Source organism: Carlito syrichta, unplaced genomic scaffold (assembly GCF_000164805.1).
Source record: "Carlito syrichta isolate Samal-C Ts95f unplaced genomic scaffold, Tarsius_syrichta-2.0.1 Scaffold158891, whole genome shotgun sequence".
NCBI lineage: Eukaryota > Metazoa > Chordata > Mammalia > Primates > Tarsiidae > Carlito > Carlito syrichta.
In genome coordinates, this window is record NW_007102987.1 from 136,386 (window position 1) to 163,870 (window position 27,485).

The following is a 27,485-nucleotide window of genomic DNA, read 5'->3' on the forward strand; positions in this document are numbered from 1 at the left end:
CAGGGGCTGGGGGAGTCTGGAGGTTTCTGTGGTCAACTCAAAGTACCTGCCTTCCTGAAGGCCATGTCTAGTGGAGAAGCAGATTCACTCTCACAGAGTGGAAGGATTCCTCCCATGCATGTTTATGAAATGGCTACTTGGGGGCCAGGGCCTGGGAGATTCGGAGACTAAGACACATTCCTTGTCCTTAAAGGATGTAGAGTCTAGGGTGACCTACATCATGGAAAAAGATCTTTCTTAAATTGAAAAGAGTATTCGTGGGCTAAAACCCCAAGACATATACTTTAGGTTATAAAGACATGGGTTCATGTCTTGGCTCAGTCATTTTCTAGTAGAGTTCAGTATTGGTTCTGCCACTTAGGTGAGTTATTTGGCTTCTCTTAAGTCTCAGTTAATTCTTCTGTAAAATGGAAGCAACTTGAGTCACAGGCACTGGTGTGAGGATGACACGAGAATGCAATTACAGCTGTACGAGGCTCTGGTCTGAAATCTCGAGGATGAAATGGAGTCATCCAATTCTCTGTCCTCTCAATGGACCCACATGTCTTTCTAGAAAGGTCCTTGGAGGTGAGGACTCTGGTTTTCCAAGGGAATGTGCTGTCAGCAAGGATCTGTTGAAGGAGACAGGATTTTTAATAACAATCTCTTCTATTTATATGATGTGTTTTCCTTTCAAAGCATTTTTACTACTCTGCTTTCCTTTGAGCCTCACATTCTCCAGCAAGGCAAGTTAGAGAAGAATTATTTCCCTATAGAGATAGGAAATAGGAGGCCCAGAGAGGTTAAGGGACTAGTATGAGGTCACACAGCTAATAGCAAGAACAAAAACAAGCAGGTATTCTTAGTCTGTTGTGCTATTCTTGTCGGCTAAAATTTCCAAAGTCACCTGGAATCCTTTCTGACACAGTTTTTCTAATCCTTGTCCCTTCTGAAGTCAGAATCTGTTGTCAAAGATCTGTGCCTTGGAGAAAAGACTGACAAGAGATTGACTGATGTCTTCCTCTTCTTTCCTTATTTGAGCATCTCTTTCTGGTACTTTCCAGAGGAGGCATGCAATTCATTTGTTAATTTGTGCAACAAACAGTACACACTCTATCAGGCACAGGGGAACATGCATGAACAAGATTCTGACAGAAGGATGCCAAGGTCTGTGGAAATACAGAGGAATGGCTCTTCTACCAAATAGGGGTGGTAGGATATTTGGGTGCAGGTTACTGGGGAATCACAGTGGTCCAGCAAGATGAAAGTGAGCCTGAATAAGAGGACAGAGCAGGCCAGGACCTTGGAGGGGCTGGGAGAGGTCAGATAATACAGAGCCTTAAATGTCAGATGGAGAATTATGAATTCACTTCTGAGCTCATGAGAGGGACATAATCGGAGACACAATATGAGAGACCTTGGCGCCCTTGGTATAGAAAATGGATGGGAGGAGGATGGGTGGGCTTCTAGGGATGGACACTCCCCTCCAGGCACAGGAGCCTGTCCAGGACTCCATATTGTCAATTCACCAGCCCTGGCCACACCACCGCTGGGAGATGAGAACACAAGAGACAGTAAGCCTGAAAGTGTGATTGACACAGAGGTCCCAGAGAAGAGGGGACCTCTTTGGCCTTTGCAGGTCTCTGCCTGGCCCTCAGCATCTATATCTGTCAACTGTGTGGGCCAGGTGAGTATGTTCATTAGATATGAAGCCCGCATTTATAAGGACAGCATCTGATTTGCAGTTAATTTGTTGATGCAGCAAAACACATTGTTTCCAAAAGGTCAGGAGGGGAAGCCGTGTTGGAATACCAACTTAATTACCTGGGCGGTGTGGATGAGCGGGTGCCCTGTGTGGGGCTGCAGGGTGGAAAATGCTCAACTGCCAGGTGCTAACTTGGGGGCAGAGAGTGCAGTATATATGGGATGGGAGGGGTGTCCCTATTTCCCAGTGTCCTGCTGTGGGCAGAATCAAGATACTTCCTGTGCCTATGCTCCTGGGGCCTAACAAGCTGCTGGCATACTTGCCAACTGAGAAAATCCTCTGCCCAGAACAAGAGCTGTTACCCATTTCACAGATGAGGAAGGCAAGGGTCACATAGAGCAAGTAGATGACAGACCTTCAGAAGAGGGTCAACAGGCTCATTTCAAGTTAATGATGGGCTGGGGCAGGGGTCCTGCGATATCCATGTATGGGTTAGGAATGGATTCCTGGATTCACTCAGTCTCCAGTGGAGGGCACACCCAGGACATCCCTTCAGTATCTCTACATGGACAGAATCAGCATCCCCACTTCACTGCAAGGGTAGCAGGGCCACATAGAAGGTGAAATGTCCAAGTCAGTAGGGGACAGTCCAGACCCTAGCCAGGGAGGAGTGTAGAAGAGGAGGTAGAAGAGAAGAGATTCTGGAGCCATAGGGCCCAACCAGGTTTGCTGAAGGCTGAGGGACATACATGCAGCTTAGGATGGGCTGGGAGGTGAGGCAACATGCCTGGGGAGGTTGGAGAAGGTAGGTGTGCCAGATAGTCATTGGTGCACAGAGGGCTGGCCTTCAGGGCTGCTCCAAAGGGGTCTCAGATCCTTTGAGTTGGAATTGTATTCTGATTTGTCCCTTCCCACCAGACTCCCACCTGACTCAAATGGAAGAGGCCCTGAAATCCCATAGAGGGAAGTTGGATAGGCCCCGGGGGTTCCTCAGTGTGTCTCAGGGATGTGCCCCAACCAGATATGCTGCTGGGAATGGAGAGGGGGAGAGAGGAAATTCACAATTAAACTCTGTTGCTGTTTAACTAGGAGAGTTCACCTGGTTAATTTTCCTGGCTAGTAGCCACATCAATGCTCTGACCTGTGCATGAAACAGACCCAGTTGGGAGGGGAAGACAAAGCTTTCTGTAGCTTTACAAAGGGCCTCTAGGTTGAGAGCAAGGATCCTCTACTCTTTGGGACTGGAAATCTGCTATTATGCAAGGCATGGAAATAAAAGAGGGCTTCTTTTGATATGCCTCCAAAAAGGAGCATATTGAAGCGATATTTTTGTGGAGTGTCTCCTTTGAGATGCCCAACAAGCTCTCTCTCAGGCACAGCTCTCGCATGTCCCCCAACTCCCATAATTATTTCCAGTCCTCTTCGTCCAGCCTTGACTAGGGCTGATCCTGCTTGGTGGGAAGGATCAAATGCTTGCCTCTGATTCCAAGTTTCAGCAAGGACAGCTGGAGAAGACCAAGACCTGGTGATGGATGGTGGGCAGCGTGCCTGAGCCATGGAGCAGTGCACCCAGAGGAGCCCTGAGGATCCACAGGCCTGAAGCACATGCAGAGGTAAAAAGCTGTCACTCTGCAGAGATGTTTCTTGTGAGATGCCACAAGGGAGATACTTCTACAAAGGCTGAAGAAATTTCCATCTGGTGGGTATCAACTCAGACAGGGCAAAAAGGAGGTGTTTCTTAAGGGAAAGAAAGGGAAGGTATGAGGGGCCCGCACTCTGGAATACCCTCCAAGGGCCAGGGGTTACTCAGAATATCTCAACTGGTCTTGACAAGTCTGGAATAGAGACTCTACAGACAGGGAATCTGAAGACTTGTGCCCAAATTCATACCACAGAGTTAGGATGCTGGTGGGGCTGGCCTTTGATCTCTCATTGTTAGACTCCAGACTGAAGGTTTCTGGGTGCCCCACAACTTACTGTCCTGAGTCACCAACTGCAAGGGGGTGGGGGCACGTTCAGGATGGAAGGTGGCCCTGGAAAAACAGCCGTAGGGTCGGGGACAGATCATGTGCTCACCAGTCCTGTCAACGACTCTCTCTGGCTGGGCCCGGGCACTCTCTATGCCGTGAGTGAATGCCGAGCTGAAAGACGGCTCAGACTGGTCCTGAAGAGCAGTGCATTCTTCCCCGATGTTGACAGCAGTAGTATTTTGTAGTGGTGCTGGTTAATTTGTAGTGGCATTTGTGGTTTGAAGCCTTGTCAAGATCCCTGATTACTTCCCGTGCAAGGAGCTCGGCTGACGGGGAAGTTCACATGCTGAACAAAAGCAGTGAGGCAGCTGTAAGGAAAGGCTGCGTGGGGGCCGAGTGACCCTGGCCGCTTGGGGGACAGAGGCGGGGGAGGGAGGAGGGCCAGCAGTGGGGCAGAGGGAGGAGAGCCCTTTGTTTTTAGTCGGGTGCAGGTGCACGGTCTGAATAGGTGGCATCCCATTGGAGGCTGGAGGTCGGGCACCAGATGCAGCTGGTGCCTGGGCAGGGGCAGGGAGCTTTGCTGACGTGTACCATTCTTTGCCCAGACAGAAGCAGAAGGCAGGCGTCTTGCTGCTACCTACGCTAGGATAGCCATCTGGGATGCCATTGAAGGTACCTGGGTGATATTCCCAGGAGGTGGGGGACGCATGGTGAGGTCAGAAGAGAGGCTTCCAGATGTTGGGAGAGATTATTCCCTCTCTGATACCAGCAGGGGATAGTGTTTCTTGGGCCATGCTATGCACCAGGTCCCATTCTAGAAAATCTACATGTAAGGTCTCTAATGATCTCAACATCCTCAAGGGTGAAATCCCCATTTGACAGATGAAGAAACTGAGGCCATGTGGCTCAGTGACTTACCTAGGGCAGGCCTCACAGATAACAGGTGGCAGAGCCATGATCCAAGCCCAAGCATGCCTGACTCCAAAGAAGCCTACATGCCTTCCATGGGACCTGATACAAAACAGCAGAAGGAAGATGCAGAAGCATATCCCCTTGAGGTCAAGGGTACTCCTCTGTCTTCCTGGGGAGTTCTCCCTCTGACATCCTTTGAGCTTTTTTGTCCTGCTAAGTCTGTGTCCTATGTGTCCCACACAGAAAAATTTGTCTTTGTAGCTGCCTGCATTACACCAGGCCCACGTCCCTACTCAGTGAGTCTGCTCAGTACATTTAAGGGCCAGGACCAGCTCAGCAAAACCAAGGCTAATTTATCATCTCTGGAATGATGTCCAGCCCAAACAGTATCCAACTAGGAAATTAAAAACATTCTCCTGATTTTGCAGTGCTCCAGATAGGAGTACACAGCATCCTCTGGAAAGGGAGTCCAGGGATCCCTCCTAGGCCAGGTCACCACAACCGTCCACCAGCATCCCAGGGAGCTGGTCACATCCCCATCCTCAGCAGCTGTGCAAGACCCAGTCCTCACCCCCAGAAGTCCCATCACCCACCCCACAAGCAGTTCCTTCTTCCCTGCTCTACAAAGATCCTGCTCTGCCCTGCATGTGCCATGGCCCTTCACAACACATGTGCTGGTCCTGTGAGCCCTTCCCTCACCTGCCCACCTGATGGATTCCTGTTCATTCCTCAAGACTCCACTCATTCCCTGAGAAGCCTTTCCTCTCTTCCTGGTTCACAAGAGTCAGGCATTCCTTCCTCTGTTCTTCCCCTAAGAAGGTGGGTTCACATTTAGCTGCTGCCACAAGGCCTGGCAGATGGGAAGTGAAAAGTGAATGCTTGACCAAGAGTGGGACATTAGCATCCAATTATCAGTAAAGCCATCACCCAGCATCTGAATAATGTGGGACCAACTAGTCATTGTCTCCACAATTTAAGTTACTTTGTCGGCAAGACTGGCAACATTTCTGGCATGCTTCTGATCAGGAAAAATTCTCAACCTAGAGGTATCCTAGCCTAACAGGTGGAGCCACAGGGCCATTCCTAAAAGCAAGGGACTTTTTGAGTGGAATGCAAACATTGAAGCTATAGGAAGCTTAGATGTGAAATATCCCCAAATTTCCCCAGTGTGTCTGTTAAAGAAAGACGGGCTCACTAGACAGAGGGGTTGTGTTTTTTTCTTCCTTAGGAACAAATGGATGGAGAACCTGGTTTTAAAGTTCCTGGACCTTGGAATACATTTCTATCTGTGTCAAAGTCTACCCATCCACCACCTCAGCAGAGTTTAAAATCCTAGCTAATAGGTTAACAACTGTTTTTCTTCAGCTTCAAATGAAGAATATCAGAAGGCTGGGGGAATATGCAGCTCTCCAATTTGTACGGACTGCACACAGCTCCCTGCAATGTGTGTTTGACAGGACTGACATTTTGTACCGCTGTGAGATGGGAAAACGTGTGACATTTTTATTCATGGTGGCGTACGCCCTTGTAATGATCAGCTCTGGTCGATGTGCTTACCGCAGCAGCCCCTGAGCCCTCGGAGAACAAACAGGAACCCAAGGTGCCAGCAGTTCGACTGCCTTATTAAACACCGCCAGGATCCTAACGAAGACCAACTGCTGGAAAATCTCACTGTCAAATCCTCAAGGACATTGTCAGCGCACAGCTAACTGCATATATTTTTCATTTAAAATACAGAAATCCAGCATTGTGCCATTACAACCGAGGGGAGGGGCACCCACTCCAGCGGCCATTCTGTCAGCTGCTTCTTCGGAGCTCCAGATGCTAGAGCCAGATGCCCAGTGGGGTTCAGAGCTCAAAATGGGCAGCAGAGACAGGGAACTGACTTTCTGAAGCTCAGCCCTGCCTTCAGGTGAATGGCTGAAAGTTGCAGGGCTCTGGTAAGAATACCTTGGAAATGCAACTCACTGACTCCCTTTGCAAGCCAAAGTGAATAATTAGAAAATCTCTTCCTCCCCCAGCCAGCCATCTTCCTGTAGGTGCAACCCATTACATCCTGCAACTTGGTGCTAATCAGCCTTCTGCTTGGCAGCAGACCTTAAGACATCTGCTGGAACACACGGCTTCAGTAGGTTTCACACCTTGGCAGAAAAGCTGTGTGTCAGGGTGCCCACCTGCAATCGCACCACTTGCTTCCATTCAAAGGCCTCAAGGTCAGCGTGCAGGAGGACCCCCTCCCTTTGGCATAACAGACCTAACAAGAGGTCTGTGCATGGTTCTTGCAAGTTTGCAACAAACCATAAGTGGTTGGCTAAACAACTGGATACTCTCCATCCATCACGGGCACAGGCTTGCATTTTAAAGGGCTGCCCATAAAGTTGGTTTAGCACAATACAGTACATCATTCTTGGCAGAAAAGACCTGGGAGCTGAAGAGCTGCCAACCTAGAGGGTAGAAGCCATAGCATTCCATGCCCTGGGATGCAGGAGATGGGGTGGAGCAAGCTCTGGGTAGCCTGGTGCTTACAGGACCCGAGAGAGTATAAAAAGGAAGGTGGTTGGTAGACAGACTCAGGGAAAACACAGGACAGTGAGGGTGGGGGAGCTGTGTTCTCTGCCCTCCAAGCAGGCCATCCTACCCCTTGGCAGAACCTTCCGCCCTGGGTTGCAGAGGGAGGTGTCCTTTGACCCTATACATCCCAGGGCATACCCCCTTTCTCATGAGCTGCACCTCAAACTTCCCTGGGGCATGTTGGCCTTATGAAGAGACATGCAGCCTTCATGTAGGCAGGTGCCATTCTACAATGAACTGTAGTAGCTTCTTGAAGGACATCCAGCTATCCACCAAGTCTGTCCTTTGGTCTCCTAAATGTCTTTCAGATTGTTCCCTCATTTCCATCCCCATAAGCAGTGTCCTGGATCAGGCTCCCACCCGCCCTTGTCTGAGCAACATTAGTGGCATCATCAGTGGTTTCTCTGCCTTACCCACTTCCATCCTTTCCCACAGTGGCCCAGAATAAATGTTCCCAGCTGCCACCTCCTTAGATACAACCCCTCACTGGCTGCTGGCCACCAGCTGGGCATGACGATCCAGTTCCCCCAAGGCCTAGCCACTGCCTACCTCTGCAGTTTAGCTCCTGCCCCTACCTGTCAGCCTCTGGTCTCTCACACTAGCTCCATTTTCCTCCATCCTTTGCATATGCCATTCTCTTTACCTGAATGCCCACCTCCTTCTGGGTGCACTTGATATACAACTTATCTTTTAAGATTCAGCTGGAATGTCACCTCCTCTGGGAAGCCTGCCCTAGTTCTCCCAGGCATCCTCAGTATACCATGTCCATTAGCACTTTTCTTTCCATGTGGTTTGTTAACTGTCTCCCAGACAACGAGTGCCACGAGGCAGGAAATACACCTCATTCCCCTGTGACCCTGAGGACTTGAACAGGGTTTGGCACCTGGCAAGCCTTGCTATATGTTGAATGAGTGAAGGAAGGAATTAATGAGGGCATAAAAGAATAACTCAGGGTTCTGCCTGGCAATGAAAGCCAAGGTTTCAGGATTTTTAATCACAAAGACAGAAAAAAGGCAGGAGAAGAATTCTTCAGTGGTCACCAGGGTTAGGGCAATGGAAGGTGTCAGATAGTTGGCTCTGGCAAAAACTCCCCGCTCTCCCTCTCTTTCTCTGCAGAGAGAGTCCCCTCAGGGTTTGCGCCGCCTACAGAGTCTGGCCCTCTGCTGACTGCCGTACTCCAACTGGGCCTCTCAAGACAAGCTTGCCAAGGCTCAACCTGCTCATCTGGAAACATTCACTTCAAGCCCTCAGAAGGTGCAAACAGGCATCCACCTAGAAGGATTTTGGGACTGGGGCATTCCACAAGGGCCAGGAGGGGCTACAACCACAGAATCATATGGTTGATGGGCAGTGACATCCCAGAATTCAGTTCAAACTGCATCCAGGCAATGTTAAGCCCTCATCACACTGTACATTGCAAGTGGGATAGAATCAATGATCCTTTGGTAGAAGACTCTTTGATATTTTCTCTATTCATACTTTTATTATATTTAAAAATTATTTATAGTACAAACAAAATGCAATATAATATTCCAGAAGACATGGGACTAAGCAGACTGACAATAAAACTAGCCAGGCAAAAGCAATCATCTAAATTAGGAACACAGTCAGTGTACTCTCAGACAAAGTGTGCAGGAGACTGGCATGTAGCCCTTGCTGCCGCAGAGCTGCTGTCACCACCCAGCTGTCCCAGGGCTCAGCAAGCAGAGCAGTAAGGTAGAAGAGGCAAGGGCTTTGAGTTGGAATTCACTTTACCAGTCAAGGAATTAAGGTAAGGCCCTCAACTCTGCTAGGGGAATAGCAGTCCCTGCCACGTTGGTCTAGGGGAGGTGATAAGAGAAAACCCAGCCACCTGCTGAACATGCTGCCAGGTGTTCAGAAAGGAGTCCTATGATTGCTCTTACCCCCATGTCAAGGCATTTGGAGCTCTGTGAGATTTGTTCTGGGGATAGAGCAAAGTCCTGAGTCTCAACAGCAGCCACGGGTCTCTACCAGGAGTGAAGGAGAAGCAGAACAAAGTGACCTTGATCTCCATAGCCAATCCTAAGTCACACTGCTGGATTCTAAACATGCCCAAACGACCGGTGGCCACAACCAGATACTTCAGGAAGTAGGTTGAACTGATGAAGAGGGCTTGATAAGAGGGCTGGGGAGAACCTGGGCTCCAGTGTAGATAGGCCCAGTTTTGACTTCTTGCTCTGCCATTCACTGTGTGTCTTTGGAAGGTGAGTAACCTCTCTGAACATCAGCTACCTGGGGATAATAATAACTGCATCCATTGGATAGGGTTGTTGAGAAGATTAAGTGAGATGATGCTTATGGAGGGGCCTGGTTCAGTCAGTTCATATTATAGTGAAAATCCTGTCGATCCATCTGACCCCTTTTTACCCTTTCTCTCTCAGTTAGTCCTTGTCACCCCTTCCTATGGGTACAGCCAGGTTAATAATTTCCCTAGTCTACAGGTGGTGCCTGGTTCTGATGGGGTAAGGATGGTAGATGTGTGACAGGCAACCATGGCACAGCACTCCTGTTGCCATGGGGCACGGAATCCCCATGCAACCATGGACACTGAGCTGACTCTCTTGGAAGATCTTGCTTGTGGGATATAATTTATTTTCAATATTTTATGTTTTATTTCTCCTTCCCTACTGTGATAAACTCCCCACCTTTGGCACAGAGAATTCTAATCTGAGAAAATACCTGCTCTGGTCTCACTGAATCAGATTCCCCACTCTCATCCTGCTGGGTTCAATATCTCCCTGGCAGGGGGCTGCATTCCACACAATCCTGACACAGACCTTGAAAGAAATGCTGTTTTTAGGCTCTGGTCAGTCCCTTGGCAAAGAGGTCCCTCTGTCACACTGCTGAAGGTGGATACTGGGGGACTCAGGGGGTCTGTCACTCACAACACAGCACCACATGCAAAGATTCTAAATTGAGTGCCACAGAGACGCCCTGTTTTCTGGGTTTCTACTGCTCTGCTGAACTGACTGGCTGCTCAATGGCACAAGGAGTGAGCAGACCTGCCCTCGACTCTTCCCGATTCGGTGTCTTGCATGCATTCACTCACTCCCCGCTTCGTCATTCCCCAAATTCTCACTGGGTGACCTGTTGGTGCCAGGCTCTGTGAGGGTGTCAAGGATACAGAGATGATGCCAACACTGTCCCCATCTGGGGCTAGTCCCTTGACAAAGAGCAGGAATTGCCAGAAGTGGAGCATGGTAGAAACCTCAACCCAGAAGGCCTAGCTGTGGTTAGGGTGGGCTAGGAGGGTGGTGGCTTCTGGCAGAGCCCTAAAGGCCAGTATGTCCTCCTGACCATTACATCAGCAACCAGAGGAGAGAATCTTAAAGAGGGACCCACACTCTGGAGGGCTGAAGGCCTATCTCACACTTGCTCATGTTTTCTGATGTCTCCTGGGCCTCAAAGTCCAGTACAGGAGAGGCACAATACCCCAGGGATATGAGGGTATAGAGGTACAGCAAGGGTGGTCACAATGGAACTGGAGTGGAGCAGGTGTGGGAAGTCCAAGGGCAGACTAAGATAAGCTAAAGTATGTGGAAAAAGGAATGGGCTAGAAATGGAAGGTTGGAGTCTCCACAACAAAGGTGGTGCCAGAAACCACAGGTAGAGCACCCCTGGGGCTCCCCATGGAGTGCAGAGACAGAGGCAGGCCAGTTAGGGTGGAGCTCCATCTAAGGGCATGGAGGACAAAATACAGAGCTCTCAGGCACAGCGTCTGGTCAGATCTCCCTCCCTGGCTGGACTCTACACTTCCATCAGCCATGCTGCAGCCAACCTACCTGATGTCCATTCCTCTTCACGTATTTTAGTTGAGCCTTTCTGGAGGTCTCCAGGAAGGGCCAAAGGAATAATTTAAGTGGCAAGAATTGTCCATTGCAGCCAGCTGGAGAAAGCACAAGGGGATGGCTGGGACCACGTGAGGGAATTCAGGAACTTAGCATGAAGTCAGCTGCCACCCCAACCTAGAACAGCCACCATGTTTAGTCTCTCAGGTTTAGAATCTTCCCCATGTATCTGAGATACAGCCTGAAGAAGCCGCTCCCATCCTTCCTAGGAAAATGAGTTCTCTGCCTAGTCCTTGAAGGGGATGAAGAGTAAGGGTAGTCATTAAATATTCCATCTATTTTGCAGTGATATACAGGAGGTCAGCAGTGAGAAGGTGATGAGCACCTCCTGAAAATGCTGGTAGGGAGACCACCCTGGTAGGGAGACCTCCTGAGGATCAAGCTGGTTGGAGTTTAAAACAAAAAGGGGACTTTGAGATCCCCACAGCATGATCACACAAGCACAAATGCTTGTGGACCTTTCAAAACCATCAGATAAAGAATCAACATTGTTAAGATGTCCATCCTACCCAAGGCAGTCTATAGATTTATTGCAATACCCTTTAAATTACCAGTAGCATTCTTCTCAGACCAGGAAATGACAATATAGGAATTCATATGGAAACATAAACAATCATGAACAGCCAAAACAATCTTCAGAAAAACAAAACAAACAAAAAACAAAGCAGGAGGTATCACACTCCCAGACTAAACTTTATTATAAAGCTACAATAATCAAAACAGCCTGGTATTGGTACAGGAACAGGCATATAGACCAATGGAGCAGGATAGAGATTCCAGAAGCAAAACCTCAATTTCTCAACCAACACATCTTCGACAAAGCCTCTACCATCAACTACTGGGGAGAGGAGAACCTATTTAGTAAATAGTACTGGGCTGACCACATGCAGAAGATTAAAACAGGACCCCTAACTATCACCATACACAAAAATCAACTCTAAATGGATCAAAGACCTAAATGTAAAACCTCAAACTATAAGAACCTTAGAAAATGCAAGAGACACCCTTATGGAAATTGGAACTGGCTACCGATTCCTGATCAAAACCCCAAGTGCCCAAGCCATAAAAGATAAGATAGATAAGTGGGACCTCATCTAACTAGACAAGCTTCTGCAAAGCCAAAGAAACCATTGATAGAGTGGGGAGACAGCCCACAGACTGGGAAAAATTTTTTGCCAACTGTATGTCTGACAAAGGACTAACATCTAGGATCTACAAGGAACTCAAATGTGCTGAAAAGAAAAAAAAAGCCCCATTACAAAGTGGGCAAAAGATATGAACACATACTTCTCAAAAGAAGACATACGAGCAGCCAACACATACATGAAAAAATGCTCAGCCTCACTAGTCATCAAAGAAATGCAAATTAAAACCACACTGAGATACCACCTAACCTGAGTCAGGATGGCCATCATCAATAACTCAGAAAACAACAGCTGCTGGAGAGGATGCAGCGAAAAGGGAACACTTCTACACTGTTGGTGGGGAGTGTAAACTAGTACAGCCTCTGTGGAAAACAGTGTGGGGATTCCTAAAAGATCTAAAAATCAACCTCCCATATGACCCTGTAATCCCCTTACTGGGAATATACCCGGAAGAACTCAAATCACTCTATAAAAAAGATACTTGCACATGTATGTTTATCATAACATTGTTCACAGTAGCAAGAACATGCAACCAATCGTGCTGCCCATCAAAAGAGGACGGGATTTTAAAAATGTGGTACATATACATGATGGAATATTATGCAGCCATAAAGAAGGACAAAATCATGAATTTCACAGCAACCTGGATGGACTTAGAGTCTATAATACTGAGTGATATATCACAGAAACAAAGAACTGAGTATCACATGTTCTCACTCATAAGCAGACCTTGAACAATTATCATAATACTATAAGAAAAGGACATGCAATAGCAGGAAACCGCTGGGAGTGAGGGGGTGGAATGGGGAGATGGGATTGGCAGTAGTGGGAATTTGCTGGGGGAGAGAGAGCACACCTCATCAATAAGGGTACCTACATAATGAACATTTGTATACCTAATTCTGAATTGTACCCCACATCTTTAAAATGAAAACATTAAAAGAGAAAAACAAAACAAAACCACCAGATAGTTTTATCCACTAGGAAATATGTCACTGTTATCTCTATTTCAAGATGTGGCAAAGAGTAGGCATTGGTGATGATTTGCTGAAGGGATGACCTAGGTTCTTAGCATCTATCCTTCTCCACTCCTGGCTCCAAGGATGACAGGGTCCACTAACCTACTGGAATGGCCTAGCATGGTCCCTGGAGTTGGGACAGAGTTGGAACAAGTCTTGGGGTAGTGCCTGGAGAATGGTGAGAAATTTATTTCCATGCTCCTCCCATAACTGCTCTTAAACCATCTCAACGTCGAGCACATCTGAGCTGCTCAAACTGACCTTAAAGTACTCAAGGTGTTCAAACTGACTTTAAAGTACTCAGAATGGTGGCCTGGGAGGGTGACTGATCTTGGCCCCTAGCCCTTCTGCAGCCATCCTTAACTTGTGCTGAGTGGAGGCAGTGTGTAGCTTAGAAAGCAAATTGCTACTCTGAACCTAGATTTCACTTGCTGCTGACATTTCTCAGTCCTTCCATGGCACATCAGGAGCTCAGGCCTCACTGTTGAGCTCTCTGGCCTGCGCTAGCTCCCTATAACAAGAGAAGTACTACCTGGGAAGGCAATACTGAATGCATAATCAGACAGCTCCTGAATTTCCAACTCAATCCATATGAATTTCCAGAATCTGATTTCTCTTTTTTGATTGGCAAGTTTTTCCTCCTGAAATTGAACGTGTCTGCTCAAAGGAGCAAACCCCAGCCTTGTTAACCTTTCATGAGAAAGCTGTCTCTGGGCTAGCCTGGGCTATGAAAAGGTGAGTACATGTGGAAAGACAAGCCTAGCTGGCCACCCTCAACAGGGAGACCTGACAAACATACCACCAATTAGGGACCACACTGCTGTTGTTCACAGCAGTGAATGAGTCGGAACAACTTTGGACAGCTACCCTACCAGGACAGAAGGCAAGGTGGTGTCATGGTCACCCTGCAACTGACACAGAGGATAGATAAGAGCAGGAGGGGCTGGAGGGCACACAGTGGGGAGACCACCACAGTAGCTCCACTTTCTCACACAAAGACAAGGTTGAAAAGAGCAGGAAAAAGGGCAATGAAAAAGGATTTAAGAACATGATTTAGGAACATGATTTGGAGCAGACACATTCGATTTCAGAAAGAGCGGTGTGCAGGAAGTTCTGCCTCATGGATCGTTAGTGTGTGGATAAGTTAGGCTGAGAAAATGACTTCGACTGTAGGCCATAACGCTCACTGCCTGGTGCCTTCTGCCCAGCCTGTCTCATGGCCCCTCCTCTCATGTATCTGAGTCAGGCTTGGGCAGAATCATCTACTATTGCTGGTGCCAGCTCTTGGCCATGCCACCATCACCTCTCCCTCTGCATGATGACACTTGGCCTCCTGCAGGCTTATAATTTGCTTTTCCCACCAAGAGCTTTAGGCCGGTTAGACTGTGTGTGCCCAGGAGGGCAGCCCCCAAGGGAATGCATGTTCTGCGAGCCCAGATGACAGCCACATGCAGGGTGGACAGGGCTGGATGGTAGGCTATGTCAGCAGGTAAATGACAGCCAGTTCTGCTCTTGCCCACTGGGGAAAGAAACTGATATTTACCTGGGGTCTATGCACCAGCACTGAGCTATGTCCTTAAAGACAGTATCTCATCTATTCCTTATAACAACCCATGATGTGGGTATCATCATCCTCACTCCAAAGAGGAGGAAACTCAGTTTCATTGAGGCTAAGTAACTTACTGAGGACCACCAGCTTGTTAGTGACAGAGCTAAAACAAGCCCAGAGCTGCCTGATACTCACATCTGTGCTCCAGCAACTGTTCAGCATTTGTCTTTCAGCAGTTGAATTTTGGGGAGGATAGAGGCTGCATCTGGTTCCTCTCTGTCTCTATGAATGTATGTTATATCTGTATCTGTGTGTGTGTGTGTGTGTGTGTGTGTGCCTGCATGCATGTAGCTTTTTGCCACACCATTTGGAAGTAAGCTGCAGGCATCATGAAACTTCACCCCTAAAAACTTCAGTATGCATATTCTAGGAATAAAGATAAATCCTACAGAACCATAATATTAACAACCATTCCATAATATCGTCTAACATTCCCGTCCATCTTCAAATTTTCCAACTTCTCCAAGAGTGTCTTTAAAGCTTTTTTTCTTAAAAACAATAAAAAACCCCCACATAATCCAAACTTAGGTTCACACTTTGAATTTGGTTATACATCTTAATCTCTTACGGATTCAATCTTTATGCCTAATTTCTCCAGTCTTGCTTCATTTGATGTAGTTCAAGGGATGACAGGCCTTTCCTTTCTGCTGCCTCCTCTCTCCATTGATTGTGCCTGCACAGGTCCACCCACCCTTGGGACATGGGAGGCAGGGGTGTCTTAGTCCTCTCCATCTTCCTCTTTTCTCCCTTCCTGGGGCATATATGACTGACCTTAGGAACTCATAAAACACATAAAAATAAAATGAAACAAGATCTAAATTTCTATAATACAAAGCTGTTTCTACTTGGAAACAAAATTTTTATTGTGAAAAGTGAATTTGGAAATAGTTTTTGACCACTAATGGACTATTCATTTTTCTTCTTCAAATGAACAGAATTATAAGCATAGCAACCGAAATGAAACCAAAAAGCTTACTGCACACACAGTGAGTGCTTAAACAACAATCAATCATCACTTAATTTAAACATTCACACCAATAACAAAACCCCAGGATGCTTGCTGACTGCCAGCCCAGTGGTGGGTCCTGCGGTGGACTTCCAAGAGGCTCACATTCTCATGGAGAGCCAAGCATTAAAGAAACAGTTACAAGGCCATGTGATAAAAGTGTGCCATGGGAAAAGTATTAGGGTAGCAAAAAGACAGGGACAACCAACTCTTCATAGGGGAGTGGGCAGATTTACAGGAGGAGCCTGCTCTGGAGTTGGATAGGCAGACCAGGAAGGGCCTCATGCCAAGTGGGAAGACAAACTCTTTAGGGAGGCTAGGAGCAAGGGGTGACATGGCCACTATGCATACTTCAGTGGACCCCTGCAAAGCCATGTGGGGACTCAGGGGAGTGCCAGTTAGGAGTGTAGGGAACAATCCAGGTGAGTGATACATAGCCTGCACCAAAGCTATGGCAGTGGTGATGGAGAGGAGAGGACGGAACAGTGAGCAGGAGGTGAAAGGGAGAGGCTCTGGGAAGGGAAGGGTGAAGCCAGGCTGTGGATGGACAGTGGTGCCCTTAGCTGAGTGGGAGATGGAGGAAGAAGAGGGATGAGTTTGACTGGGAGTATAAGCTCAGACTGGAGGCTTGGGGTTGTAGTGTCTAGAGAACACAGGAAAACCTGCTGGAGGTGGCGGGGAGAAAATTGCTGGATAGAAGGGAATTGTGTGTGACTTCCAAACTCAATGGGGTAGAAGGAATTTCTCAGGGCTCTCAAAGCTACAGGTGCTGAGAAGGCATTTTCTGGCCTGGCATCTTCTCCAGCCTAGCATGAGACTGGACTAAATGACCCAGTTCGTGCCTGTAAAGCCAGAATTCTTCATACATCCAAATGGGCAAATACATCCTAAGAGTGGCCCTTGGGTGGTATCCAAACCTCTCTGTCACAGCTCTCTGGAAGCCACAGTAGTGCTTGGCTTTGGCTTTGGTTTAACCAGCTTTTCAAACTTTACATTAAAGAGGTTTAGAAACCTTCACTCAGATGAGAGAACAGAGGCACCTTTCAATACACATTTTTTGGAATCTATCAGATTGGAAGGCTGGCGGTTACTTTGTTTGCAGGATCAATCATTTGGGGGAAACACAAAGAGGGAGGCCCTGGAAGGGGTTTGCTATGATTCTCTCAGGGGAGCCTCATCCTCTCAGCTCCCTCTCAACAGAGGGCTCCGGGGAAGGCCTGGTCCTGGCCAAGGTTCAGAACCTGGGCCATCTGCACCCAGTATGAGAGCCCAGTGTCCCTGGACTCGCACAGTCAGACCATTCCCCTAGCCAGGAGGTAGAGCTGCACATTGCCAAGAGAAGCAGAGGTGCTGTTGCTGGCTGTGGAGCAGGGAATTACTCATTCTAGCCATGGTGTCCTAGCGTGCTTCCTCATGGGTAAAATGCCTTCTTCCTTACCAGCTAACAGCAAAGACTCAAGTCAATGAGCACAGACATGAAAGCATTACAGTTTGGTCATCTCACTAAATGTAGCGAGCAGAGCAGTTTCCATGGGGGTGTTACCTCTGCTAGATCCTCAAAAGGAAAGGGGGTCATGGCAAGATATTCTAGCTGAGGGGTGCACAGGCCCTGCTGGGGAGACACTGCTCCTTCACTCCGGAAAGGAGGGAATTTCCATTTCCCACCCCAAGAGACAAAACCATGGGGGAATCCCTAGCTTGTCTCTACGCCTTCTCATTCACTCCTGCCCAGAGGAGGAGGAGTGTCTTCCCTTGGAGTTTGGAAGAAAGAACAGCACGTTCCATCACCCCTTCTGCTCTCTCCTGTGGAGCAGCCAGTCCACAGTTCCTGCTGGCAGCTCCTCCTTGCTAGGAGCTTATGGGCTGCTCAGTCCTGGGCAAGGCCTGCAACTGTCCACTCACCCTGGGTGGAGTAACTCAGTCTTTTAAATTCTGAAGTACAGTTTTAGCAACATTGGGCTTCAGGTCTAAAGTAGTATTCTCCTTTCAGTTTTATCAATGAAAAAGCTGTCATTTAAATCTCATTTGACTGTCCCCTGAGCCTTGTTTCTCAAATGACTCTAAACTTGAATGTGGGAAAAATATTTATTTAAAGCCTCTCTAAACCTAACCATTTTCTAAGGTAGGAATGGGCATTCTCAAGTTATTCGACACCTTTGAACTCTTCAAAGAAATCATACATGATAAGGAAGCAGAGGCCAACTAAAAACCCATTTATTTTGCTCCTTACAAGCTGACATGTGTCTGCTTTAGAAGACAAGTGAATATTACTGAGATCAGTTTGTTGGCAGAATCTTTTAGTTACAGGGTCTGACTTGGGACTCTGAAGAGTAGACCTGGGGGTAAGAGGCTACCTATGTTGGGCCCTCTCTGAGATGCTCTGAGCTCCCCACTCTCATGGACCTTATCACTGTGGGTTGGGACTGTTCATCTGGTGGTCTATCTCTGTCACCACACCCCACAGTGGTGGGGACTGAAGACTCATTTATCTCACACATGGTAGGTCTCAACATATAGATGAACAGATGCATATTTCAATGGAGGAACGGTCACAGCCTCAAAGGAGAAACTCCTCTGAGGTAGAGGGCAAGACAGTACCTTCTCTACCCTGGCAGCAACAGCTCTTGCCTTGACACTAACTAAGTTCCCCTCCTGCCAGCCTCCATTGTAGAGTTGCTGTCTGGGGGCTGTCTGCCACCCTGTTGGAAGTCTCTGTGGGGCTTCCCCAGTTAGCTGCATGGTACCAGCTTTACAAGGCAGAGATGATGGTAACATTCTCAACAGTCTCCATCCCCACTGGCAAGCTAACTGTTCTTAAGTAATGAAATTCACAAAAATGCAAATCCAAAGCCAGAATTTTTCTGAAGTTAGGGTGTACTATCTGGCTAGTTGAGATGATTTGGCCAGGGTACATTAGTTTTAATACATCTATCAGATGGATGAAGCTACTGCTTGGTGACAGAGCTGGTGTGGGCGTGAGACAGACTGTCCCAGGTTGTTTCTGAGCTGGTGATGTGGTCCTGGGCAGGTCCCTTCATGTCTCTGAGCTCCAGCTTTGGGTCTATAGTATGGGGTTAATGATCCTTTCCTCAAAGGACTGTGGCAGAGACAAGACAAGACATTGGGAAGTCTGTTGTTTTCCAAAATGAGAATGTAGACCATTAGGGTTCCATGAGTGGCTTAGGTGATATGCCTAGTATATGAAACCTATGATTTTACCAATGTCATCACTTAAGATGAGGCTAAAATTGATATGGAAGTTAGGTTTGCGTCTGTTTAAAGAAAATGATCAAGTAAAAAAAAAAAGTACAGATGGCAGGAGAATGTGGCAAGCATTTTTGAAATGGAACCCAAAAGACTGTTCTTTGAGAAGAATGTCAAGTTCCTAAAACTCACACCTGCCAGTAGTAGGTGCTCTAGAGATACTACTTGTTATGGTCAATGGCCTGTCAGGTTTAGGAGAAAGAACTAAAGGAAAAACAACCATAGGGCAAAGCTGTAAAGAGTTAAAAGAAAGGGGTCTGTGGTTTCCTTGGCCCACCCCCTGCCACCCCCTGGAGCTAATCTGTCACCTAATGAAGAAGAGGCTAGTACAAGTGAGCTAGCTGGCAGTTCACTTACAGCAAAGTGATTAAGAATGTTCAACCAACAGCAGACTGTAGACCTTTCCAGAGAAAATAAATAGAATGTAGACTGTATGCAAATGTGTTTGTCACTTTGACAGCACGTCTCAATTAAGGCATCTCGCGGCTGTGGGTAGGCTCTGCGGCTGCAGCTGGAAGGGAGAGCCCGCTGCATGGCTGATACTAGGGGCTTGACCTTAATCCGCATGCATGCATTAAAAAAAACCCTGCCTTCCTGTACACTTGCATAATGCTGGCAGCCACGTGAGGGAAGTGACAAACGGGGAAAAAAAGCCACTTTCATCCTCTCCAGTTTGCAGACCTGTGAAGGCACAGACAGCTCTTATTTCCACAGAGTTTGGGGTGGCTTTTTAAATTGTTTATCCCCCACCCGTGAGCACACACATACTCTTATTCTGCATTTAGCTGGGAATGACATTAAAGCATCCTTACTTCTGGCTGAAATGGAAAGAAGGTCTTTCTCCATTTCAAATAGGGCCTCCTTTTTTTGTGTTTTGAAAATGGAATGTTTAACACCATGAAATCCTCTCCCCCGCCCCCTCTTTCTCTGTAATGGGCTCCAAACTCCAGCGAGGGGCTCCTTTCATGGGAAGGTTAGTGTGTGCAGGAATGAGGACAAAGGAAAGCAGGAAGCTGACTCTGGAATGCCATGAAGGCGACAACCAGGGGCTGTGCTTTCAGCAAACACAGCCAGGGAACAGGGGTGCAGATTTTTCCAGCAGGGCCTGAGCCTGGGGTGGGGGGAAGGCAGCCCTTCGGGGGTGCAGACACTACTGCAATTTGAAAATCCTCATTAACCAAATGAGCAGTGCTCTGTGGACGCTTCCTTCTTGTGCTTCATTTCCATTTTTATAATATCCTTTTAAGTATATTAGAAAAGGAGGTGAAACTCCCCAAGTTAAAGATGTATGAATGAACACTATCTGAAAATATTGATTAAGAAAGAATGATTTTTATGTTCCAACCAACTCACCCCTTGTAGTAATAACCCACAGCAACAATTTTGTTAGTCCCCTAATTTCTGACCAGCTTAATGATGGCTGGTACATAGTATAGGCACTTGATAAGTACCTGCTAAAAACAGGAATGTTTTAAATGCAGGCTTCTAGGCCCTTTATGTGGTGATATAGCAACCACATTTAAAATAAAAACTATAAAGGCTGTTTTAATCATGTATCATCTAATAAGTGGCTATAGAAACAGGTGATTTAAGAAAAGGTAGTCTTGTAAATTCTTGTTACAGTCAATATCTTGCTAACTTATCTTTCTCATAAACAAAAACTTATGACTTCTGCTAATCAAAAGTCAATTCAAGAGAAAGAGGGGAAGGTACACAATCTTTTTCAATCAAAAATATAACCACGAATGGGAAAGGGATAAAGATTTTTAGTTTCTGTACAGAGTACAATGTTTAAGGGAAAAAACATCAAACAAATAGACGATTTTTCGAATGTTCAGGCTGTTGAAAACAGTTGGTTAAGGAATCAGGTCTCTAGAATTATAGTGCAGTGTTTACTCTGAGAAGCACAACTCCTGATATTGATTTTCAGGAAGTACATTAATAAAGAACTCCTAATTGATTTTTTTTTTAAGACTTTGCTTGTTGCCTTTTATTTGAAGGTGCAAAGAAGGGTCTGGGATGCTAAAGTGTTCTAATGAGATGCTTAGCTAACAGAGGCACCTTAAGCAAAGTGCCTTGGAGTGGGAGAGGCAGCAGCTGCATTTAATGACTTCATTCAATAGTTGAGATCATTTATGACCAGAGTCATGCTGTCTCCTCAAAAATTTTTGAAAATTCACCTCCAAAACATGTTTGCACCAAGTAAACATTTGAAGATGTGAAAAACTCCATGGAATTGTTTTGCCAAAGACAGCCGAAATGAAAAACCATCTGCTGCATTTGCTATACCTGCTGCTAAAAGCAAACAAACAAACAAGCAAAAACAAATGAAATAGACCAATACAAGGATCAGGGTACATACTTGTCCAAAATGGACTGTGATTGGCCGCCGATCTTCTCGGAGCTTGGGATCCTTGGCCTCCACCAGTGGAGACGGCCCAGTCTTTGGCGGCTGCTCTTCCGGAGTGGGGGCACAGCCATTCTCTGCGACGTCCTGCAGGGAAAAGTATGGTTGGAGGTTGGTATCGGGGTCCCAGGACCTGTGCTCCCTCCCACCCCACAGTGAAGAGGCCTGGCATGCAACTTCCTCTGGGACACTTTGAGCCTGTCCTGATAGGAATGGAGGAAACGGAAGACTATCTTGGCTCTGACTTTTAAGGACTAGAGAAACCAAAATCATCCTCGCTAAATTACAAAGATAATAATTCACATAATTCACAACAGTGGGGGAAAAATAATCTTTTATCCTACTGCCTTGCGTGGCTATTTTCATTTTTATATATTCACTTTGTCTACATGTAGACATTTAAAAATTACTTGCAATCACAGCTCATGCATAATTTTATATTCTGCTTTCTCCCAATATATTATAAGCATCTCCATGGTGCTACATAGTCATTATAATAATAATTTTAATGGGTGCATAATGTTACATTGAGCAGATATACAATAATTTAATAAACCATTCCACCACTACTGGGCACTTAGGTTGTTTCTAATTTTTTTTTTTTACTTTCTAAATACCAGTGATAAATATTGTAGTTTTTCTTTCTTTTGCATTATTTCTTTTATGGAAAGCCCTAGGAATGAAATTACTAGGTCAAAAGATATAAACATTTTTAAGGTTTTTTATTCATTCTACCAACTTGCTTTCCAATTTACACCAACTACCAGTAATGGATGTGTCACCAGTTTCACAGTACTCGTTAGCCTTATCATTTAAAAAATGTATCGCTAATTTAATAGGTGAAAAATCAGACCTCATTGTTACTTTAATTTGCATTACTTTAATTATTTGTAAGTGTGGACATTTTTTCCATGTTTGTTTACTGATGATGTTACTGTTTGTGAACAGGATGTTTTTGTGTTTCCTCTTTCCTACCCCTGATCTTTCTGGCAGAGAATAAAAAGACTGAAGTCTGAGTTAGTATTCCATGACTTGGGAAGCATTTAGGTACCAAAGAAATATTTTTAAACTCAGAAATTTGCATTTAATGTGGGTTTCTGATGAATAAAGTCAAGTTATAAGGAAGAACAACCCGAATGTGCAAGAGGCAGGTAAAGGCTTGGTTGGCTACAGTTGGCCACATGGGTTATTTGGAATATGGATGGGTCCACTTGTGCAATAAGGATCCAAAGTTTTATTCAAGTCAAGAAGGTTGCTTTGATCTTCATTGGAAGATAATAAGGCAGAGGATAAATGTATAACTAAATGACATGTAAGTAGTCATTTTTCTTACCAAGTAAAAATAACTCACAGTCATAATTAAATAATGAATACACTTTCCAATTCTTTTCATTGCAAAAAGAAATACACATTTTGGTCAACAAAACATACGCTCTTGATATTCATTGAATTCTGCACATAAAAGACTTTTGATAATTGGTTGCTCTAAGACTTTTGATAATTGGTTGCTCTAAGTTCTCAGCTGAGAGAGAACGGTAGAACATGAGGGAAAGTGGTCCCTTATTGAATAATCATGCATTAAGGAAGAAACATACATAGTATCTCAGCCTCAGTTTCCTCATCTGTAAAATGAGGATATGACAGCTAAGAGGGTTGAAGGAGATAGATAATGCAACATAAGTATCTAGAACGTTATTAGCTACTCAGCAAACTATAAGAATTTCACAGACACTTCCCCTTCCCCCCACTATATATTTGACCTCACACATTCAGCTGCCCACCTCTTGGCCTTCTTTCCTAAGGCATCAAGGCTGTCTGTTGAGGCTAGCCCTGAGAGTCTCTACTGCTTGGTAAACAACAAAGGGAGATGATGACCCCTTGACTTTACAGGGAGGGCTTGGATCTAGTGGCCCACATTGGATTGGCCAGTCTTGGCCAGGCTGAGGCCCAGTGATGAAAGAGATTGCTGACAGCCAATTAGAAACAGCTCTTTTGGAAGGGGCTACACTAGAGGTGTTCAGGTCAAGTGGAACAAAGAGGGGGAGGGGCCCCTTCTGTACCAGAAAGCAACAAAGGACAAAAGGGGCATTTTGGATCCAGTGGGGGTACCTAGAGGATAGACACAAGAGGTTGAATAAGGCCAAATATTAACAAATTCACTTTTGGGTCAGAGAAAATTTTGTGTGTGTGTGTGTGCACATGCATGTGTGTGGTTGTATGTTTTGTGATTAGCTGGCAAATAAGGTAACATGGTAAGAAAATATTGGTATTAATTGAAAACTATTATGTGATAGTTATTTGAAAAAACAAAAATATGTGTAATAGTTTTGGGAAAAGTGCTTAGTTTAAGCTTGTAAGTAAAAATACTGTCTTCTAGCTTTGTTTTTACCATAACTAGCTGTCTGATCTTCCCAAATCACTCAATTTCTCTGCACCTATTTCTTTATTTTTACACTGAGAGACCAACGCCTGCTTGACAAACTTCAAAGCTACTGGGAGAATGGGCTAAATATGATGAGACACAAGGATGCTTTGAAAACTGTCACAGCATTGTGCAAATTGGACACTAGATCCTTAACCCCTGCAAAATGGAGAGAGCACCTGCCAAAAAGAAGAACTTCCCTGTGGGGAGTGCCTCCCCCTGGAAGGCACTTTTTCAGACCCTTAACCTGCATTCTCACACTCAGTTCCCACAATGATCACAAGGTAAAGAGGATTAGCCCTCTTTTATAGGTGAAGAAATAGGGCTCAGAGAGGGTAACTTACCCAAGGCCACAGAGTTAGAAAGTAGAGGAACTCAGAGCTACATGACTCCCAGCATTGATAACACATAACCCTAACAACAGTGAATGAAGGTATTCCGATTTATGAGGTGCTCAGGAAGTCATCAGATGTAATCTCCTCCTCGGAAACTGTTCTTGTTACATTGATCATATGCTGCTATATCTTATGCTATCTTATTTTCGTATCCCTATAGGTTGTGAGTTCATGGGGGTTTGGGTTCTCTTCCTTAGAGCCTTGAATTTAGTACATGTTCTTCAATACATCTTTTTAAAGCTGAATTAAACTTTTGGATGAAAAATGTGTCTAATGTACTCTTGTATCTGTGTGTTGAGAAGCATAGCCGCACATTCATTTTATATATTAGAAGATCCAAAGGTACAAATGATTTCTGATAAAGTCCTATGGCTCACCTCACCAATTTATTAACTTCTTTGCTATTTCCTCCATCTGGGAAAGGACAACTGCTTCCTTCTAGAATGCTACAGGGAGCTGAATAAGAGGAGACCATGTTAAGAAAGAAATAGGGCCAGTTCCAGCTAGGCTCGGTGGCTCAGCCTGTAATCCCAGCACTATGGGAGGCCGAGTCGAGAGGATTGTCTGAGCCCATGGGTTCGAGGCCCACCCAGGTAACTTGGTGAGACCCTGTCTCTACAATACATCAAAAATTAGCTGGGTGTGGTAGTGCACACCTGTAGTTCCGGCTACTAGGAAGGCAGAGGTAGAAGGATCGCTGGAGTCCAGCAGGTTGAGGCTGTGGTGGCCAGCCGGGAGTGTGCCACTGCCCTCCAGCCTGGGTGATAGAATGAGACGCCAACTCACCAAAAAAAAAAAAAAAAAAAAAAGAAATAGGACCAGTTCCAACCCTCTACTGTATCTACTAGCAGAGATCATACACATAGTAGGGAGTCAACAACAACAACTTCTGATATCCATGATTTACAACATTATGGCCTAAGAATAAAGGTAGCAGTCAGCAAAGGACTTGGGAAACAGGGTCTCTCATGCCCTTCTGGTGGGGAGGTACATTGGTAATTTACAAGAAAATTCTAATTTGAGATGTACATGCCCTTGCTCCAATAATTCCATTTTTAGAAAGTTATCCTAGTGAAATCATAAGAAATCCTTTAAAGTCTTACCTATTAGGATATTTGCCTAGAAAAAAATTGGTACTAACATAAGGGTCCAACAATGGGATTGACTGAATAACATATGTATGTTCTTCAGATACAAATTTGTGTAGCCATTCAAAACAATGATATATGAAAGAAACATTTGGTAGTTTGGGAAATGTCCAGGACATAGCAAATGAAAATGAAGGTCATTAAATAAGATTATTTTCTTTTTGCTTCTCTGACTTGCTGTGTTTTTCTCAATAAACATTATTTTCAAGTGACAATAACAACAAAAATCTGACCTTCTAAATGTCATTTTTAAAAAGCAAAAACAAGAAGTTGACAGGAGGGATAAACCTATTCCTTCCTGAAAGGTCACACAGGAGGAAGATACTAGACAGAGCTGAAGATCAGAGGCCACCACAGGGTGGCAAATCTCTTCCCAGGAGCCTGAGGCTCAGCTCAGAGCAGTTAAGTTCTACCAGCTTCCATCCCTTGGAAAAGCAAAGGAGTTAGAAAATAATTGTATTCCTATCATTTTCCCTGACCATTTACTGGAATCAAAAATTGTGACTGAGATCTAACCTCTACCCCTCTGTGGAGAAGGTAGGCACGGCATACAATAAGTCCTCCAACATGACTCTCCATGATAAATTGGAGGGAGGGAATCAGGGTCTTGGGAGACCAGAAGACAAAGAGGGCTCTTAGTGGCCTTGAGTGGGAGCTAGGGTGTGGGTTGGACATGTAAGGAGCTGAGGACAGGACTTCGTGAGGCAGTAATGTGAGTCTCAGGGCCTGTTTAAGGAAAGGGCAGGTGGTTCTGCAGCTGGGGCATTCCAACCTTACCCCCAGGCAAGGAGGTGAAAGGTTTGAAAGGTCTGAACAGTTTTAACCAAGGGAGTGACTCATCAGAGATGTGTTCCACAAAGATTCCTCAAGAGAGGCGATCCATCCCATGCCAGTCATGTTTTCAGATATGCACACATAGCTATTTGGGCAGACTGGTTGTTTGACATGTATGATATAAGAAAACAGACAGAATGGAAACTTTCATTTACTGAGTGACTACTAAGTTTGGCTGTTTAAATGCATTACCTCTTCTAATCCTCACAACAATCCAGTAAAATCTTTATTTCCCCTAGTTTATGGATGAGACAAGCTAGGTTCAGAGAGGTCTGATAACTTACCCAAGGTCACACAGTTAATATCCTAAAAAACCAGCACTGAGCCCAGCTCATCTGTCTCAGAAGCCCAAATATCACACTTGCCATGTAGGCGAGTTTAAAGGACCCCAAGGGTGTGAAGCAGAGAGGCCTTCCCATCTCTGACTCACACCGCTGGTAGAAGTACTACCTGTCTCCAGTTTCAAATTAGTGCATCACCCTTATTTTCCCATGCTACCTCACAGCATAGCAAATGTGAATGAAAATATGAATACTGATATTGAAATAGTAGCCAAAGTTGGAACTTCTGTGATTGAGGCTGCAGCATATTTTAATGTGTCTGGAAACAGGGAGCTGACAGTTGTGTGATAAGGTGTGAAAAATGTCTGTTCTCCAAGAGTCAACCTGAATCTTCTTACCCTACACATGCTTACTCACTCCCTCCAATGAGAACTCTTTGGCCAGAAAGTCAAACCTCTGCTAAACCAAGTGTGAATTTACTCCTTTCAATCACAGAGTCTAAATCAACAAGCTTGATTTGTCTTTTAAAGTTCAAAGATTCAGAAACTTTACAAAGGGCTGTGAAATGGGCCCATTTGGTTAAATCACTTTGATATTGAAGAAAAAAAGTAGAAAAATTTCATGGGATTCCTCAAAAGGCAAAAAAGGATATCCATACGTGAATATGTTAATATTCCCTGCAGGTGAGAAGGAACACGTATGTGGCCACACTTTTAAAACAGGGCATTCTCATGTCTGCCTTGCACGGTGCTGTAGTGCAGTGAAATGCAATTTGTTGACAGTCATAAACCCAGCCAGGAGGCATTCTTCTGTGGGCCAGGTCTGGCAGGGAGACACTCCAGATGAAAGTACTATACTCTCCCTTAGAAAGTGATGGCTGGGTAGCATCTCTGCCATTTCTTCTTCCTAATTCTGAGCAAGTCAGACTTCAAAGGAGGCCAAGCTATAG

At 45.5% G+C, this 27,485-nt stretch overlaps 1 protein-coding gene across 1 annotated transcript in view; it reads right to left on the reverse strand.

Moving 5' to 3' along the window:
* The window catches only part of LOC103252449 (DENN domain-containing protein 1A-like), a 69,179-nt gene that overhangs the window by 32,728 nt on the left and 8,966 nt on the right, over positions 1 to 27,485 (reverse strand). The window contains 1 exon segment of the mRNA XM_008051071.1: positions 21,412 to 21,543. Within this exon segment, the coding sequence (XP_008049262.1) occupies positions 21,412 to 21,543 (132 nt within the window).